General features: G+C 35.9%; 4 protein-coding genes across 4 annotated transcripts; 2 read left to right on the top strand and 2 right to left on the bottom strand.

Annotated features, from left to right (window-relative positions):
- Positions 1–2619: 2619 nt before the first annotated feature.
- LOC117681484 (transforming growth factor-beta-induced protein ig-h3-like) lies at positions 2620–4367 on the bottom strand. Its single transcript, XM_034446217.2, has 6 exons — positions 4111–4367; positions 3701–3915; positions 3412–3598; positions 3227–3325; positions 3030–3140; positions 2620–2941 (listed from the first exon to the last, which is right to left on the bottom strand). Exons 1-6 carry the CDS (start codon positions 4313–4315, stop codon positions 2802–2804), a joined length of 957 nt encoding a protein of 318 aa, XP_034302108.2. The 5' UTR covers positions 4316–4367; the 3' UTR covers positions 2620–2801.
- A 1952-nt stretch (positions 4368–6319) lies between these two features.
- On the top strand, positions 6320–7484 carry LOC117690467 (myb-like protein X). The gene has a single exon (XM_066076057.1). It carries the CDS (start codon positions 6339–6341, stop codon positions 7482–7484), a length of 1146 nt encoding a protein of 381 aa, XP_065932129.1. The 5' UTR covers positions 6320–6338.
- A 150-nt stretch (positions 7485–7634) lies between these two features.
- On the top strand, positions 7635–12220 carry LOC136272919 (uncharacterized). Its single transcript, XM_066076055.1, has 2 exons — positions 7635–11189; positions 11674–12220. Exon 1 carries the CDS (start codon positions 7647–7649, stop codon positions 10830–10832), a length of 3186 nt encoding a protein of 1061 aa, XP_065932127.1. The 5' UTR covers positions 7635–7646; the 3' UTR covers positions 10833–11189; positions 11674–12220.
- Positions 12221–12328: 108 nt separating this feature from the next.
- LOC105347632 (uncharacterized) lies at positions 12329–17261 on the bottom strand. Its single transcript, XM_066076056.1, has 6 exons — positions 16506–17261; positions 15824–16004; positions 15429–15526; positions 14396–15198; positions 13930–14272; positions 12329–13779 (listed from the first exon to the last, which is right to left on the bottom strand). Exons 1-6 carry the CDS (start codon positions 17011–17013, stop codon positions 13001–13003), a joined length of 2712 nt encoding a protein of 903 aa, XP_065932128.1. The 5' UTR covers positions 17014–17261; the 3' UTR covers positions 12329–13000.
- Positions 17262–19069: the final 1808 nt, after the last annotated feature.

The raw sequence follows: 19069 nt of genomic DNA, 5'->3' as shown, positions 1-19069 counted from the left end.
AAATATCTTCGATTCTTAATTTGATTAATTACTCGATAATAACAAACGATGTTCATTCAAAAGTATAAAAAGATTCAAGAATTCTTAACACAGTGCAGGATAATTATGCTAGTGCGAAGGTGGCATTTTTGCACCCGCTTAAAAAGCAGTTTTCGGAAAAATTCATATTTACCAAAAATGAGAGACAATTGTCTAGAGAGTATAAAACCACTCTAGTTTTTAGTGTGCTTCACCTGACAGGTAAGAAATTTACCTTTAAAAATTAATATTCCGTTGGAAAATGGTAATTCCCATAGGAGAAATGATTCTCCTACAGGAAATATTGACAATCCTGTACGATTTTCTAAAAATTTTGGAGGAATTATATTTCCTATCAGGCACATAACATCGTTTTAGAAAGTAGGAGGGGGGGGGGGGGCAGACTCATCCAAAAAATCTTGACAAGCCCAAAAAGAAAATAAATGAATTTTTTATTTTCCAAAATCTTCAAAATCCTAATCCGTGAGGGGATTCCTTAATTTATTCCTTAAAAAAATTACTTGCACTGAGAAAAAGTGGGGGGCCAGCCCCCCCCCCTTTTGCCGCCCCCCCCCCCCCCCCCCGATGCTACGTGCCTGCCTATAAGAGAATGACATTTCCTGTAAGAATTTGATTCAGACAGGTAGTTTTACTATTGGGATTAAGGTCTCCTATCGGATTTTATCAAATCCTGTCGAAATTGAAATTCCTATAGGAAGTTCATGTATTCCGATGGGAAATTTCTAATTTCCTATAGGAATATTGTTTTTCCTATGGGAAAAATTATTTTCCTGTAGGAATTTATTTTTGAAAGGTTAATATCTCTCCTGACAGGTGAGATACAATAATAATAATAAAGGTGGATGTAAATTTTTTAAGCAAAGGTCTACCATATGGCATATATTGAATTTTTTTTTACCAAAAAAACGTCGAAAATGAAAACAGTAATTTGCGCGGACCTCTATTACGTTGTTTTCGAAAACGATTTTAAAAGACGATGGTTACAGCATGTATATTACTATCAAACCTACTTACATGTACATGCCTATACAACTGTAATTTAATTAAATTCTAGATGTTATTTTTCATTAGTTTTAAGATTTTTAGAAGAAATACATAAACAGCAATCGTTATAAATTAATTGGTAGGACGTACACGTACTGTATAGTTCAATGCAGTCCTCGATATGAAGCTGTCTTAAAATTGGCATGGGATTCAAAAACTTTGAAATATTCTTCAAATTACAAAAAAAAAATCAAGTAACATAAACTCAAACTATGGTTTGTCTAATGAATAGGTGCTTAATCTTCATTCATGGTATTTTTCAAAATAAATTGCATGATTGGATATCCACTGAAAATCATCGTCGACATCTAGATATTAATGTCTTAACAGTCTTCTTTGACAATATCATTCAATATCTCCAAAAGGAAGATTCTTATTAATGAAAAAAATATTAATAATCTAAAATAAGAGGTTCAGAAGTTCATAAGCTGATACTCTGTGGTTTTTCTAATAACAGATTCCCTACTGAATAACACTCTACTTCTAAAGAGTGAACGACCAGATAGAACAAATAGATTTAAAGATATTAATTTTTATTTCTTATAAGGATTTTATCTAATCTGTAACCGAGAGGATATTAAAATATTTTCACTTAATACATAGTAATTAAAATATATGATACATAACTCAATAATGTTTTATTTAGAATAAGGTGTTCGATCAATACTAAGTACGCGAGCTGTGGGTATAAATACAAACCAAGAGGCCAATCCATATTTCAGGGAAAATGGTGAACAAATAATAATAGAATATTTCACTGAAAATTCGTGAATATGAGACGAAAAGGCCATAGTGACAAGAAAAGAAGAAAAATTACAATGGGCTAAATAATATTTCGCAAATCCATTATACGATGGAAATTGTAATTTCGTTCAAAACGTGGCAATGCTGGAAAAAGAAGAATCACTTTCAGTTAAAAGACATACATTATACGGCTCCGTCACGTTTATAATGAATACACATTTATATATCTGTGAAAATTAATATAATGGAAACAAAAAAGATACAGGTTTCTTTGTTGACATGTTCGCTCGTTAAATCCAGAGAAAATGACAGTATCTTTTGAAATATGAACAAGCTGCGATAGATCAAAATACATGCCAATATCTTGTCCATAATCCAGACCCATATTGTGACAAGTCGTTTTTTTGATAAACCGATGAGACTTAAACTAATTACGTGAGAAAAAAAATTAACGTCTATTAACAATTCTTGCTAACGCAAACAAGTATTTTTTTTCTTCAATGTCGCTATCTTCATACCCGAATGATCAAATCACCAAAGAATTTATTTCATTGATTTCAATGAGAGAGAGAGAGAGAGAGAGAGAGAGAGAGAGAGAGAGAGATTCTGTAGACATTGAATATCAATTCTTTCAGTTTTTTAAGACCATATCATTCATTTTTTTCCTTTTTAACAAAATTCTGTATCTGCATTCCATTACAACATAATAGAAGTTAAGGATTATGTTTTATTGTGCATGGAAACAGTTTGCTCAGCGTTTAACATACTTTTAAACAACGATACACGATCAAGAATAAAGGATCCAAGTTTTTTCGTTTTGACATTATTTATTGCAAACATTTGTGTTTTCACTCAGTGGGTAACAATAAGCATATTAAATAACAAAATGTACGATAGCATTTGCAAAGTGTGATGCTATGAACAAAGGCATGAGGTGAAAAATGTGAAAATGTCGTAATGGTTTGTTCAAATAATTACTTTCTTCCCAATATCGAAGAAAAGATATGACGGGCTGGAATAAGAACGTGATCAATGATGTGTACAACACCGTTGGTGGCGCTAATGTCGGCTTTTGTCACGTGAGCACGGTGATTAATAACAACACCATGAGTACCTGTAATGAAACAAGAAAAAGTTTAAATGACGAGAATCGATTGATCAACTGATTTAGGTTCCGACAATGAAATGGTCCTAATACTTACTGACTCCAAGTCTGATGACGTCATGGTGAGAATCTAGAGTTGCGAGCTGTTCTCGGTTGTACAATCCAGCTGAGTATTCAGTGTGAGGAACGACGTGGTACTCCAGAATTTCTACAAAATTGGCATTCATACTTTAATTGAAATCAAAAATCAAAACTTTTTATAGTTTTTTGTTCTTGAAAATGGTATACTAATACCTTTCAGAAGCTGTGGGTTGCTTTTCAGATTGTTTAATACATGACTGCCAAGTCTATTAAATGCAGCGTTGGTTGGTGCAAATACCGTTAGAGCATCTCCTAAACAAAAAAGGGGTTTCTCCATAAGGATACAGATGCAAAAGGAGGTTCGAAATGTACAAGAAGAACACAGGTGAATAGAGTACCCTGTAGTGCCCCGGCCAATCCTGCTGATTGGACCTGAGACAGAAGAGTGCTCAGGTCGCTGTTGCCGGCCACCAAATCCACAATGCTTCCTGAAGGAGGCATCATTACAGTGTCAATCACGTGCACCATACCATTTGAGGCGGTCAGGTCAAAGTGTGTGATTTTGGATCCTTCCACAGTCACCACCTACCAACAAAGAGTTCTTTTTTGATGGGACTTCTATTTTCATTCACTTTTTGAGACAAATTATCTCTACAGATGTAGGAGACACCAAATAGGAACACTTACGTGATTGTGATTATAGATGTTAAATCTGATTTTGGTTCCAGCCAAAGTCTCCAACTGAAGCTCATTGGATGCATCGGCCTTGTGAATGGAACCTTTGACCACGTGGTATTTCAGTATATTTGCCAAAGCGTTGGTATCTCTCTGTAGACCGTCAAGGACAGACTGGGGAAGTTTGGAGAATGCAGCATTTGTTGGAGCAAATATGGTGTACTCTCCTGTAATAGTAAAACAACTCATATTAGTATTCACTTGGTTCATCTCTTTGTTAAAAATGGAATAACATCATTTATATTGTTTTGTATTTGACAATAATTAGAAAATCAATCACCAGCTCAGTTGTCCTGCTCGTTGACAAAATAATTTAAACAACAATTGTTTGAAATACAAATTAACTATATCATGCAAAATACCTGATAAGAGAGCGTCAGCCAGACCGGCTTGCTTGACAAGAGATATTAAAGTCGTCTCCCCGTCGTTTTGTAAAACCTCTACCAGGTTTCCTCCAAACACACTCTGCACAAACACGGTCAAAGCTACTAAAGCGATCATCATGGGTGGCTTAAAGTTGTGGTGTGTAAGAAAAAAAATGTGAAGACAAAAGCAATTCCGATACATATTTATAGCATTTCAATTTATGTAATCCTTTTTAACATCCGTCATGAAAATGTGTCCATGTTCATTCTCATTCTTTTAATATCATTGGGTTCCCGACAGGGCATCATATAGAATATAATCTTTGAATAGGTTAAGATTTTATCCAATTCCCAAATTCAGCAGTTAAACTAGGAAAAATAATGTTCAAAGAAATGGTCATTCAATAAATGATGTAGATGATTAACTTATTTGAAATGGATTTTTTTGAAATTTCAACGCTGACCAAGACCTTCCGTGCACCTCTTGAAGTGGAATGGTGTTTCGTAAGGTGAAGACAGTTATCTCTAGAGAAAATGACCACACGTGCATTTACATGACATTCATGATATCAGTCTTGCTGTGTATTCATTGGATACTTGTTCACAAAAACACTAGATTTCAACGTTTTATTACTCTGATTAAGGTAGCTCGCGGGTTTACTGCTTGTGAGACAACCTTTGTAACAATCACATATATCAGGTTAGCTTTACGGCCCTGTATTTTAAACCCGGCTGGGTATTACCCACAATTCTCAGGTGTGACGTAGGAGAATTGAGCCATTTTTCTGAGGTGTGCTGTCGTGTTGCGAGAGGGGCGCACGATTTTTTCTACTTGCAAGGCTATGCATACAGCTGCATGAATTACTGCATAACACGGGCACGGAAAACAGACCGTGGTGAGTACTGTACAGTGCATTCGATATGTTTTCTCGTTATTTTTGCATATAAAGTAAAACTTCGTCGTTTAACTTATTTCTAAATATAGCTTGGCTAGCATTCACAAAACTTACCTGTGTTGTTCACTCAGGTGTGACAGTGGAGAGAAAGTTTAAATACCCCATTCTTATTTCTATCGATAACGTTAAACACCTTTTGTATTTGTATTTTTCGTCTCCTTTTAAACGTATTTTTCTACTGTGGAGATATTTTTTGTGTAAAATGAATTAAATATGTTGGGCGGAAGTGAGTTCCCGGAAGTGGAATCCATATTGGTTTAAACTTTGTTTACATGTTACCATGCATATGTATTTTAATCATTATAGACAGCTATAAGATATTATATACTATAGTAATATAATAATGTTGCCTATGGTTGTTGCCTACATGGATTTATATACTGTACGTTTTGATACAGTTGATTGATTAGTGTTGACTTTGTAGCGTTGTGACAGTGGTCGATGAGCATGATGACGATGTAGCACACGTTTGGATCCATAGGACTGTTTCACTACCACGCCACACCACAACCAGTTCTAGGATTACAGCCCCAGAAATTGTGATGAGGGTGGACATGTGATTGTGTATATTGAACCGTCAGCGCAGACGTTCGTATATCGATGGTTGAGATAAGTGAAACCCTATAGCGATAGGACTAGTGGACAAGAAGTGTTCTTGTGAACGTTTGGCAACATATAGAATAGAATATGATATACAATATAATTGTGTTTGAAAACTGAACGTTATGAATAAGATCATTTAGCTGTCTATTACTTAGTATTTATATTAGTAATTGTCAAGAAGGGAATTTAATTTTTGGGGTTAAGATTTAAGCATTTAGTTTTTTTGAACGAGAGTGAGTGTGTGAGTGAGGGTGAAAGTGGGTGAGAATTTGTAAATATTTCTATTGATTTATTTTCTTGTAAATAAATTCATTAATTGAAACTGTCTTGAGTGTTATTTGGAGATCGCCTGGCTCAACCACGTTACATTTGGTGGCAGCGGTCGTTGAAAACCTGTCGTTCTCCAAATCAGTCAAAATTGTTTTAATTGTGAAGGTTTGCCAAACTTAAATACAACAGTCAAACGATAGATATAATTTAAATTCAAAGAATCAGTGAGTTGTTAGTCCCAGGTTGTGTGCTGATGATAGTATACCTAGAGGTAAGCTAAAGTATGGTTCACCGTTAAATTGTTAGGAGGTGAGTATACTAGATAAAAGTAAAAAGTTTAGTCATTAGACATTAGATGCTCTTAAGGTATACTGGTTCACTTTAGTATTTATTACCATGTCTACCATCGCGGAAATGGAGAAACTCTTGGAGATGGGAGCCAAGATGGGACTAAAAGATGAAGAACTTAAACAATTTGTGCGTGATGAACAATCTCGTATGCGTGATGAACGTGAAAAAGATAGATCTGAGAGACAAGCAAAAGAAGAAAGAGAATTCAAGCTACAAATGGAAAAAGAATACAGTGATCGCGCTCGAGAAGAACGACAACATCAACTTGAAATGGAAGCCAGAAAAGAAGAGTTCGCAGCATCTGAGCATCAAAGAAAAATACAAGAACTTGAAGCTGACCAACAGTTCCAAGCAGCAGAGAAAATGCAGAAATCATCCATGGAATCAACTCACGTCATTGAAACTCAACAACCACTTAAAGGCCCTAAATTACCTCCTTTTGATGAAGCAAAAGACAATATTGATGCATATATTCAGCGGTTCGAAAGATATGCTACTGCGCAGAACTGGATTCGTATCAACTGGGGATCACATCTTAGTGCACTTTTGACTGGAAAAGCTTTGGATGTTTTCGCCAGATTACCACCGTCTCGTTCTCTTGATTATGATGAACTTAAGAACGCACTTTACAAACGATTCGAAATGACAGAAGATGGTTTCCGAAAAAAATTTCGAACATCAAAACCTGATGGAAGTGAGACGTTTTCACAGTTCTCTTCGAGACTAGACAGTTATTTAGAACGCTGGATTGAACTATCAGAATCTACCAAAACGTATGAAGAACTGAAGGATCTCATTTTAAGGGAACAATTCCTATTGTGTTGTAATAAGGAACTTTCACTGTTTCTTAAGGAGAGATGTCCATCGAATATCCAGGAAATGGCACAGTTCGCTGATCAATTTGCGGAAGCCAGAACTACTACTTCGTCTTTCCTCACACAGAAGCCATTTGGATTCGAAAGAAACCAACAAAATAATAGACAAAACAATGATCGTCAATTTCAATCCAAAGACAATGGGCAAGCTACATCAACAAATCAAAGAGGATGTTTTATTTGTGGAAGATTTGGACACAAAGCTAATGAACGTGATTCACGTAGACCAGTTAGAAATCAAAGTGACAGATTTAGTGATGGCGGTCGTGGCACCGAAAAATTCGGTAACAACAATAATACACGATACAGAAATTAGAATCAAAGTACAGCTAGACAGCAATCTAACAACAGAAATTTTGAAAATTTCCAAGGAAATCACGGTCGTGGAAATTATCGACAAGGCCAATGTTCGTCAGTTATCGACAAACAAATACACTTACCACATGTTAGTGAAACTGTGACATTTATTGAGACGAACATGCCAATCGTGAAAGGATGCATCGGTGACAGAATCATCAACGTGCTCAGGGACACTGGTTGCAGTCGTGCTGTGATTAGAAGAGATCTAGTTAATCCGAATCAAATGACAGGTCAAAATCAAAAGTGTATTCTAGCAGATGGAAGAGTTGTCGAAGCAGATCTAGCTGAAGTTGAAATAGATACTCCTTACTACACCGGTACAGTGACTGCTTGGTGTTTTGACAATCCGTCATATGACTTGATCCTCGGAAATTTCAATGGTGTAAGAAACCCAGATGATCCTGATACGTCATGGATTCGATCGACTGGAACATCAGCAGCAGTACAGACTCGTGCACAAGCAAAGAAAAGAAGTCCAACCTATAAACCATTAAGAGTTCCTGATGCAGTCTCGGAAGTTACACCAAAAGAGATCGCGCATGAACAACAAACAGATCAAACATTAGAAAAGTTAAGATCTTTAGCCAAAGACAATTCAGAAAAATCATATAAAGATGGAGGAAAAACCAAGATTTATGAACGGAACAATATTATGTACAGAGATTTCACAAGTCCAAAATGTTCAAACGGCAAGGTTTTTCAACAACTCATTGTGCCAAAGAAATACAGAAACGCAGTGATGAAGTTGGCGCATGAAACAATAATGGCAGGTCACCTTGGAGTCAAGAAAACTACTGATAGATTAACATCAGAATTCTACTGGCCTGGTGTTCAAGCAGATATCAGAAGATACTGTCAGTCCTGCGATATTTGCCAAAGAACAATCCCGAAAGGAAGAACCAAACCAGTACCACTTGGAAGGATGCCAATAATTACCACACCGTTTAAGCGTGTAGCAGTTGACCTCGTTGGACCACTTGATCCACGAACCACCAAAGGAAACAAATACATACTTACCTTGGTTGACTACGCAACTCGATATCCAGAGGCTGTACCATTACCAGGAATAGAAACAGAACGTGTGGCAGAAGCTATGGTCGATATATTCAGCCGCGTAGGGATACCAAGAGAGCTGTTATCTGATCAAGGATCACAGTTCACTTCAGACCTTATGAAAGAAGTCAGTCGATTATTATCTTTAAAGAGGATCACAACTTCCCCTTACCACCCAATCTGTAATGGATTAGTAGAAAAATTTAATGGTACTCTGAAACAAATGTTGAAGAGAATGTGTGCAGAAAAACCAAAGGATTGGGACAAATACATCAATGCGTTGCTTTTTGCTTATCGAGAAGTACCTCAAGAGAGTTTAGGCTTTGCACCATTTGAACTTTTGTATGGCCACACAGTACGAGGTCCTATGCAGATACTCAAAGAACTGTGGACGGAAGAAATTCCGGATGATGACGTCAAGACTACCTACCAGTATGTCATAGACTTAAGAGAGAAATTAGAGGAAACATGCAAAATTGCCCACGAACAGCTAGAGAAGGCGCAACAGAAACAGAGAAAATACTACAACAAGAAGACAAAAGTTAGGAAAATGAAAGTAGGAGACAAAGTCTTAATACTTCTTCCTACAGAAGCAAACAAACTACTTATGCAATGGAAGGGTCCATTGGACATAGTTGAAAGATTAGGAGACATGGATTACAGAGTCAATATTGATGGAAAGATTAAGACAATCCATGCAAACTTACTCAAACAGTACATCGAAAGAGAAGATGAATGCTGTGGTGCATTTTCAGCATGTGGTGTGTCATTGATAGACTTTGATGGTGACGATGACGAAACAGATGACAACAAAGAACATATTCTTCTACCACCTGCCGTACAAACAGAAACTTACAATGATGTCAATATTTCAGAAAATGCCACATCAGATCAACGTAATGCATTACAGAAATTATGCAAGTCGTTTGCAGATTTTCTTACTGATTTACCTGGAGTCACAAATTTGGTGGAACACAGAATAGAATTGATGACAAATGGACCTGTGCGAATTAAACAGTATCCACTTCCTTTTCATACGGAAAATACCATTAAAGAAGAAGTCGAAAAAATGCTTCAATTGAAAGTTATTGAACCTTCTTCGTCGCCATATTGCGCGCCAATAGTGATTGCCCGAAAGAAAGACGGAACAAATAGATTCTGCGTGGACTTTCGGAAGCTGAACAACATTACAGTGTTCGATTCAGAACCTATGCCAAATCCTGAGAGCATTTTCGCAAAGATGTCTGGAAAGAAGTTTGTATCAAAAATTGACCTCAGTAAAGGATACTGGCAAGTGCCCATGGATCACCAAAGCAAACATCTCACAGCATTTTCTACACCATGTGGACTATTCCAATTCACAACTATGCCGTTTGGGCTAGTGAATGCACCAGCGACATTTAACAGGCTGATGAGAAAATTGTTGCATGGTATGAACGAGGTTGACAACTTCATAGATGATATACTGATTTCGACTGATACATGGGAAGATCATCTGGAGGTGCTGACAGAATTGTTTGTTCGCTTACAAAACGCTGGATTGACCGCCAGACCATCGAAGTGTTTCTTTGCATTCTCCGAACTAGAATGTCTCGGACATATCATCGGTCAGCAGAGACTACGACCTGAGGAGGATAAGATTGAATCATTGAAGAATGCACCTATCCCTGAAACAAAGAAACAAGTTCGATCTTTTTTGGGACTAGCGGGGTTTTATAGGAAGTTTATCCCAAACTTTTCAGTGATCGCAATTCCTTTAACAAATCTGACGAAGAAAGGTCAGCCAAACAAAGTAAAATGGACAGAGAGTACTCAGCAAGCATTCGATACTTTGAAGGATTTGTTATGTAAGAGACCTATCCTTAAACTGCCAGATTTTGATCGCACATTTATCTTACGCACAGATGCTTCAGAAGATGGAATTGGAGCCGTACTCCTTCAGCTGGAAAATGATGAAAAACTTCCTGTGGCATATGCGAGCAGAAAATTGCAAGATAGGGAACGATCCTATGCAGTTATCGAAAAGGAGTGTCTTGCAGTTGTATGGGGAGTACAGAAATTTCACCAATATTTATACGGTCAGGAGTTTTCATTAGAAACCGACCATCAACCACTTACGTACCTTGACAAGTCAAAGACTGAGAATTCTCGTTTGATGAGATGGGCATTACTTCTCCAGCAATATCGTTTCCGAATTGTAACAATCAAGGGCAGCGACAATGTCGGAGCAGATTACTTGAGCCGTCAGTAGTGAGTATAGACATTTCAGAGGTACGTATTAGGTACGTTTTTTAAATACGTTCAGAATATCTTCTTAACTTGTGTCTTGAATATATGTGATTATTTTATTGAGAAAAATTGTAGACAATTTTCTTGAAAAGGGGGGAGGTATGTAACAATCACATATATCAGGTTAGCTTTACGGCCCTGTATTTTAAACCCGGCTGGGTATTACCCACAATTCTCAGGTGTGACGTAGGAGAATTGAGCCATTTTTCTGAGGTGTGCTGTCGTGTTGCGAGAGGGGCGCACGATTTTTTCTACTTGCAAGGCTATGCATACAGCTGCATGAATTACTGCATAACACGGGCACGGAAAACAGACCGTGGTGAGTACTGTACAGTGCATTCGATATGTTTTCTCGTTATTTTTGCATATAAAGTAAAACTTCGTCGTTTAACTTATTTCTAAATATAGTTTGGCTAGCATTCACAAAACTTACCTGTGTTGTTCACTCAGGTGTGACAGTGGAGAGAAAGTTTAAATACCCCATTCTTATTTCTATCGATAACGTTAAACACCTTTTGTATTTGTATTTTTCGTCTCCTTTTAAACGTATTTTTCTACTGTGGAGATATTTTTTGTGTAAAATGAATTAAATATGTTGGGCGGAAGTGAGTTCCCGGAAGTGGAATCCATATTGGTTTAAACTTTGTTTACATGTTACCATGCATATGTATTTTAATCATTATAGACAGCTATAAGATATTATATACTATAGTAATATAATAATGTTGCCTATGGTTGTTGCCTACATGGATTTATATACTGTACGTTTTGATACAGTTGATTGATTAGTGTTGACTTTGTAGCGTTGTGACAGTGGTCGATGAGCATGATGACGATGTAGCACACGTTTGGATCCATAGGACTGTTTCACTACCACGCCACACCACAACCAGTTCTAGGATTACAGCCCCAGAAATTGTGATGAGGGTGGACATGTGATTGTGTATATTGAACCGTCAGCGCAGACGTTCGTATATCGATGGTTGAGATAAGTGAAACCCTATAGCGATAGGACTAGTGGACAAGAAGTGTTCTTGTGAACGTTTGGCAACATATAGAATAGAATATGATATACAATATAATTGTGTTTGAAAACTGAACGTTATGAATAAGATCATTTAGCTGTCTATTACTTAGTATTTATATTAGTAATTGTCAAGAAGGGAATTTAATTTTTGGGGTTAAGATTTAAGCATTTAGTTTTTTTGAACGAGAGTGAGTGTGTGAGTGAGGGTGAAAGTGGGTGAGAATTTGTAAATATTTCTATTGATTTATTTTCTTGTAAATAAATTCATTAATTGAAACTGTCTTGAGTGTTATTTGGAGATCGCCTGGCTCAACCACGTTACAACCTTACCTTAAAATTTGCCTGTCGAATCAGTTGGTTTCAAAGGTTTATTCCTGAAATTTTTATTTAATTCGTCAGCCTAATTATAATGTTATCTTATCTTAAACACAACCATGTTTGTTAACACCATGAACGCCATTTCAATGAAATATATAGCAATATTTACATTTTCGCCAGTAACCATATTCCAAAACCATACTCATAACTTTAAAACAAATCAGACGAATTTTATTTTACTCGGCACAATAATTGCGAAGATGATTTGGAATTAATCGATACAAAAAAATCAATATGTGTTCTCAGCCAATTTTTCGCGAAAAAACTTTAAAGATTTGAAATTTTCACATAACGTTACATTTTCATCGCGACGTTACACCATGTTAGCGCGACGTCATCAGTTTCGTGCATCTGTGTGCCGAAAAATGGCGTTGTTCGACAAGAATATCAAATTAAATCATGCATTATTTAAATTTAAATTTGTTGGTTTTGTTCAGATTTAAAAGCCGTTGAATGACAACATATAGAATAGAACTTTTATTTTCCATTGCACTTGGTAGTGATATTTTAAATTTATTGACCTCCATAAAACAGTAACTCTAGTAAACGGGAATTAAATTTAATGCAAAATCTTACCTGGAGGACATGTTTTAAACAGTATTCAATCATTTACAAATAAATTTTAATCTTTAACAAACAGAATCAAATTTTCAATAAAAAAAATAGTGGTGCATACATGATTTCAAATGTCGCCTAAAATATAACAGCATAACAAAAATGGCCTTTCATACGTTATAGAAAGAAATGACCTTGTCTATTACAGAGTTGAAAGATTTCAGTTTTCCCTTCAGTAGGGTAAGAAGACCTTCTCTTCCGCCTCTTTGCAGCGCGAATTTCAAATGGTTTGACTGCAAACCATATGCTGCCAGCGTAGAACTTTGACTCTTTGTCAGAATGTTTGAGGTTATTAAGTCAGTAAAACTTCCAATGTTTCTGTTCTTATTTGATAGTTTTTCGTTGTTTGCGATGACGTACTCTGTAGAAAAAACTGCATCGCGGAGTGACTCCTCCATATTTGGTTTGTTCGTTACTAAGTTTTTCAACATTGAAACATCATGTTCAGCATTGTGTGCATTTGAAGATTCAAAATCTGGTGCAAACGACTTAACTAAATCTTGAAGTTTATATGACTGCTGATCGGGGTAAACTTTCTTGAACAATTTCACAGTGTCTGAGAAACCGACGACTTTTTTTACTAAATCTATCAGACCATGTCTTGAAAAGCAGGATACTAAAATACGTGCATCGAATTGTGCATTGTGTGCTACAATCAAAGGGGAAGAAAACTTGTTCAGCCACGCAGCAAACTCTACTAGAGCTTGTCTCTCTCCACATGACGAAACTGGGGTCAACTCATAATACATTTGCAGCCCGTGCATCTCTATCCCTGTTAGTTTTTGGATCGTTGGAGGAATAAAACCGTTAGAAGGTTGCACGAATCTATTGAAACTTTCGTCAGAATGGAGAGGAGCTGCAGCTATCTGAATAATACTGCTACTTGTGGCTAAAATGAAAATATTTCATTGCTAATAAATATCGATGTTCTAACAAAAACATTGTAATAGTTCACATTTTGAACCGAAGAGATTATTAAATGCGATTTGTTTTACTACATTGCAGGTTCAATATAACTGCATAAGTGAAAATTACTTACAGAATCCCGTAGTCTCCAGATCTGCCACAATGAGTGTAGAATCGGACACTTGAGTAGCCACAGGTTTCAGCTTTCTTGAACGTGATGGTGTTGATGGGATTTCTGCTATTAGTTCCTTTTGTCTCTCGGAGGAAACAGCAAAATCTACACTAGTTTCGTAAGTTGTGCCTTCGTGTAGTTCCGACAACACCAATGAAGACTGTCGATCTTCTTTTAGACGCAGCCGATCTAATTTTGCCTGCCGTGAACTTTGTCGTGTCTGTTGCCGAGCTCTTTTTCGGTCAAGGTATCCTGCTCTCGTGGTTGTCCGTTTTCCAGGTGACAGGCAGCTGGCCTTGTTGACCTTTAAACAATTTAATTATACAAATACATGTATTAAAATTTGCTTTTTATATAACGGATTCAAAATATGGAATCTGTTAGTCTTTTATATACTTATGTTAATCGCAAATGCGTTTGGTATTACCTCTACAATAAAGCCGTGTCCTTCATTCTTCTGGGCAATGGCTGCAGCAACTCGAAATGAAAGGCTATCCGATCCAGAATAGTGTTGAGATTTAGGTGCTTTCTTGGCAATCATCTGATTTAAGTTTTCATTTCCATTGGAAGAGCCGAGGTTTGAGAGTTTCCCCGCATTTCCCGCATATTTGCTGAATACTTCATATAAGGACTCTTTGAGCATTTCTCCCTGTAAATTTCGGCCAAAGTTAAAACTCTTGTGTCGATAGGTGTCTGGATTTTTAATGTAGCCACACCATGCCTCATTACATCCGCTGTGGTCACCAAAAGCATGGGGGACAGTCGCTAATAAATTTTGGCGAATTCCTTCCTCATTGCCTTTATTTTGTTCAATGGCGTAACTGAAGCATTTCTTGAAGTAATTTATGTTGGCAATGGATAGGTTTTTGTGGACATCTCTGACCTTGTAGAGAGAGTTGCTAAAATTTCGCAATATGTGACTTTTGTCGCTGCACTTTTTTAGCTGGTCCGATACAGCATTTTTAGCCCTAACAAATGTTGTCGTATCATCGTCCATGATGAGAGTTTTTACATCTAACCCCTTATCTTTCAGTGATTTTAGGCATTTCACAGTCAGGAAAGGTTCCATACCTTTAGCAGACCCGCTCCAATTTTTTCTACAATGATGGGCTTTTTTGGACGTATTTTTTACGTTTGTAGAGCTGCGATTTTTACATTTTCGACATGTCTTGCAGGCAACGCCGAAAGAGAGACACTTCTTGGTGTTCTTCCCCAGAACAGTTACATGCCCTGTTACAAATGATGAAGTACAAATTTAAATATTGATTTTAAAATACACTGAGGGAGAGACAGACAGACGGACGGATAGACAGACAGACAAACAGATAGATAGATAGATAGATTGATAGACAGGGGGAGAAAGAAACAGATATAAAGATACGGATATACAATATGGTTTTGTAAATTATTCATATGTATGGGTACAATTATTTTTCAGTACTGTTTTCTTTAGTTTTTACCTGACAAACTATTGTAACTTCGCCCTGTTCCCCTCTTTTGCCATCCACCGTCGCTAGAGACATCTATGCCGGCACTTGAAGAACTTGGAGCGTCACCACTAATATCATAAAAACATATTCCATTGAAAAAATCAATAATACCAAATTAATAACTTTTTTCGCGAATTTTTAGATGTTGAACTCCTGAAAATCATTTAGGAGGTATAGCAGACATAACATTTAATATGACATAGTTCTACATCATAGTGTTTTTTTTTTATTTCACCAATTCAAATATTTTATGACATTGACATAAAATGTCTGAAAGAAAATGGAAACTCTCTCTCTCTCTCTCTCTCTCTCTCTCTCTCTCTCTCTCTCTCTCTCTCTCTCTCTCTCTCTCTGTATATTCATACCTTTCTGAGCACGAAATTTCTGCTTGTATGGCAGAATTACAAGATTTCTCGGCAACGTCCTCAATTATATGGCCTATCTCCCTTTCTCTTTCTTTCAAAGTTTTGTGATGGATCGTGGGAAGATTCAGTTCTGCCAATATATTATTGACCTGTTGTTCACCAATGCCAGCGTTTATCATAGCTGTGAAAAACAAGTACATGTAATCTGATTTTATCAAGAGGTTGACATTCTTTGCAATTCATACAAAGTATATGTAACCATACCCCCCCCCCCCAACCCCCCCAACCCCCCCCCAAAAAATGAATTATGATATTATGAGTTTACGGGAAAAGTGTCCTGATATTAATGAAAAGAATGAATAAAAAAGAAGCAACATTGAGAATTTCAAGAAGTCGGACATAATGTTGCTTATTTTTTTTTAATTTTAGAACCGGTAATCATAACCATTAAGAAGTACATGTATTATACGATTATGACGATATACATTGTATCGAGTAAAAAATTTTGATGAAAAAAGAATGGAGAAATAACGCATTGATTACAGACACGCAATCCTTACGAATCGTAGAAATAACCCATGTGGATATCGCTGTTAATTACTTTTTTAAATAGAATTTGATATGTTTATAGATTGAACTTATTATATTTTTCAAATTACACACTCTTTTATATTTTACACACCTGCTGCCATTTTTGTGTTGATGTCAAAGCAACGGGCTGGTCCTTTGCCGCTTGTGCTGTGGCGTTTTCCTGTGGATAAGGAATTCGTAGTGCCGCACTTTTGACATGATACATAGAGAATAGATGCCAATCCGTATTTTTTCTCACCGGTGCATGAAATGAGACTTAATGGTTCCTTGCAGAAAATACATTCTTTTAATCCCTCTGCGAGCAATTTCAATTCGACAACTCGCCTTCCTACCTCCCAACTCTCTTCCATGCAGGTTGTTGCAGGTGCATGGTCTTCTTCAGTCGTATTTTCATTCGTGGCACTTTTCTTTACAACCAAATTATTGAGACTCACTAGTTTTTTTGTAGAAACGAATCTTCCTTTGAACTTCATTGCAAAAAGGCTTTGACGGTTTGTCAATAATGACGCAATTTTATTAAAAAGATGACGTAATTTTAATATTCCGCTAAAACAATTTAAAATGTAATTATTTTTCAGAAACGGTAGAAACACCAGCATTTTAGTTCAAAGTTACACTTGCATTTTCTATCGTAAATTAAATCATAATTCAGTGCAATATACCGTAATTTATTTTATTTACATTAAAATATATGTTTGTATATTTAGCAACTAATGTATGTTTCAGTTTAATATACTAGGCCTCTATAATTTTACTAGTTATGTTCGTTATCTACATATAGCTGTACATTGTATACACGGTGCTCTTTTAAAGAATTCTATTGTGACGTCAGCAAACCCGCGAGCTACATTAAGTAGAGATAACCATATAATTACTAAAGAAACAAACACCCATACAAATTTACTCTGTATTTGTTGATATGAAAAGAACTTTGACGTCAAAGCGGCGCAGCGAATAAATATGTCAAATTGGCGTGAATAAAAAAGAATGGACATTTTCAGACCAAGCAACTGTTTAAACAAAAACTGTACGATAGAAAGGAGTTTATTTATATCTTCCGTTTATCGTTTTTACCCCTAATTCTTTAACTAGAACGAAAACAAAAGGACTAAACATATTTCGCACCAACTAATAACATTGGTTTGAAAACATTCACAGAATGACTTTAAGAGACATCCATATATAAGTTTGACTTTTGGGTATCTAAATCACAAACAGTGTTCCGTTCATTTAGAGTGTTTAAATATATAATCAATGAGACGAGTCAAAATAAGGTTGCGATAAGTTTGAGATTGCTCCGGATCAATGAACGTAGGCAAGTTTATAAGCTTTTCATAGATGATCTAATGATGTCATAGACAAGAAAGAATTGATAGAATTCATCCTTGCTTACTTTCTGTTTTATTTTCAAAGGATTATCTTATTTCCGAAGAAAAAGGATTAAGGTCTCAATGATTTCCGAACATCCCTTGAATACCATTTTATTATGAAGTGACATGAGTTTATCTTATATAATTTCTCTGCACGAATATGAAATTTCTTCAAACTTCTCTCTTCAGTTGAACGTATTAAATTGAAATAGGATACACTATCTATTCCAATCATGCTTTACGTTAATCCCATTTTTAAATTAAAAAAGTATGGAAATATACACGCTTCAACTATTTAGATTTAAAACTAACAATTAACAGAAAAAAAAATTTCATTTAGAGATATGTTGGCTTAAACTTATGGTAACATCAGCTATAGTTACTCCATATCAAAAATGAACATTTCACACTATGTTTTTAACAATATTTTTATAGCTTGTCGTAAAAACGAAGTTAGAAACCATTGCATAAAGAACATCATTATCATTTCAGCGAACGTTTGTGTACATGTTATATATTGTCCGTATTTGAGTAAAGAGATCAGTGGTTGTTTTTCATGATGGCAATCAAAATGTCTTTGCAAATCAACATTTGATATGACTTGAATGAAAAGAATTAGGCAATAATCATACATTGATATGAAAGATTTCCTGGCAATACATTAATGTGAAAGAAAACCCAAGAATGTTCATAATTAAGTCCTGTGAGCACCATTACGTCAATGTCGTCAGAAACACACTCATGTAGTATTTTTCTTCGCTTTATCAGTAGGCTTCGTTATGGAGAAAGCGAATTCTAAATCAACTGTTACATTTATGTTAAAACCCCTTCTTTATTTTTCAAGGCAACATTGACGCTTGTTTGTTTCCATTTGAATAAAGACAGTAACATTTCTTGATTGTTAAAATATTGTCATTTATTTAAAAATGTCGCAAAAATTATAGAACATAAAAACATAAACAAAAGTGGCTAGAAGATCCACAAACATTTGAATAGAAAACAAAATTGCTAAAACTAGTTCACATGCTAAAAAACTACCATAAATGAAATAAAATGGAAACAAAAGTGGTGCATCAAAAAGGCCAACCTCACAACCAGACAACCTGAGTGGTTGAACCACCACTTAAAATGTTGCCTTGGTAAAATATTGAGTATCATTGTAAAAAGTTAAAGCTGCTTGGTCCGATTGTTTTGTTTATACACTATCATATATGTTTTCCATACAAACCATTTATCTTAGAAAGTTATGGACTTTCTCCTATTTACACCAGCAGAATATGTTTCC

This window comes from Magallana gigas, chromosome 2 (genome assembly GCF_963853765.1).
Source record: "Magallana gigas chromosome 2, xbMagGiga1.1, whole genome shotgun sequence".
Classification (NCBI taxonomy): Eukaryota; Metazoa; Mollusca; class Bivalvia; order Ostreida; family Ostreidae; genus Magallana; species Magallana gigas.
This window is presented reverse-complemented; position numbering and strand designations above follow the sequence as displayed.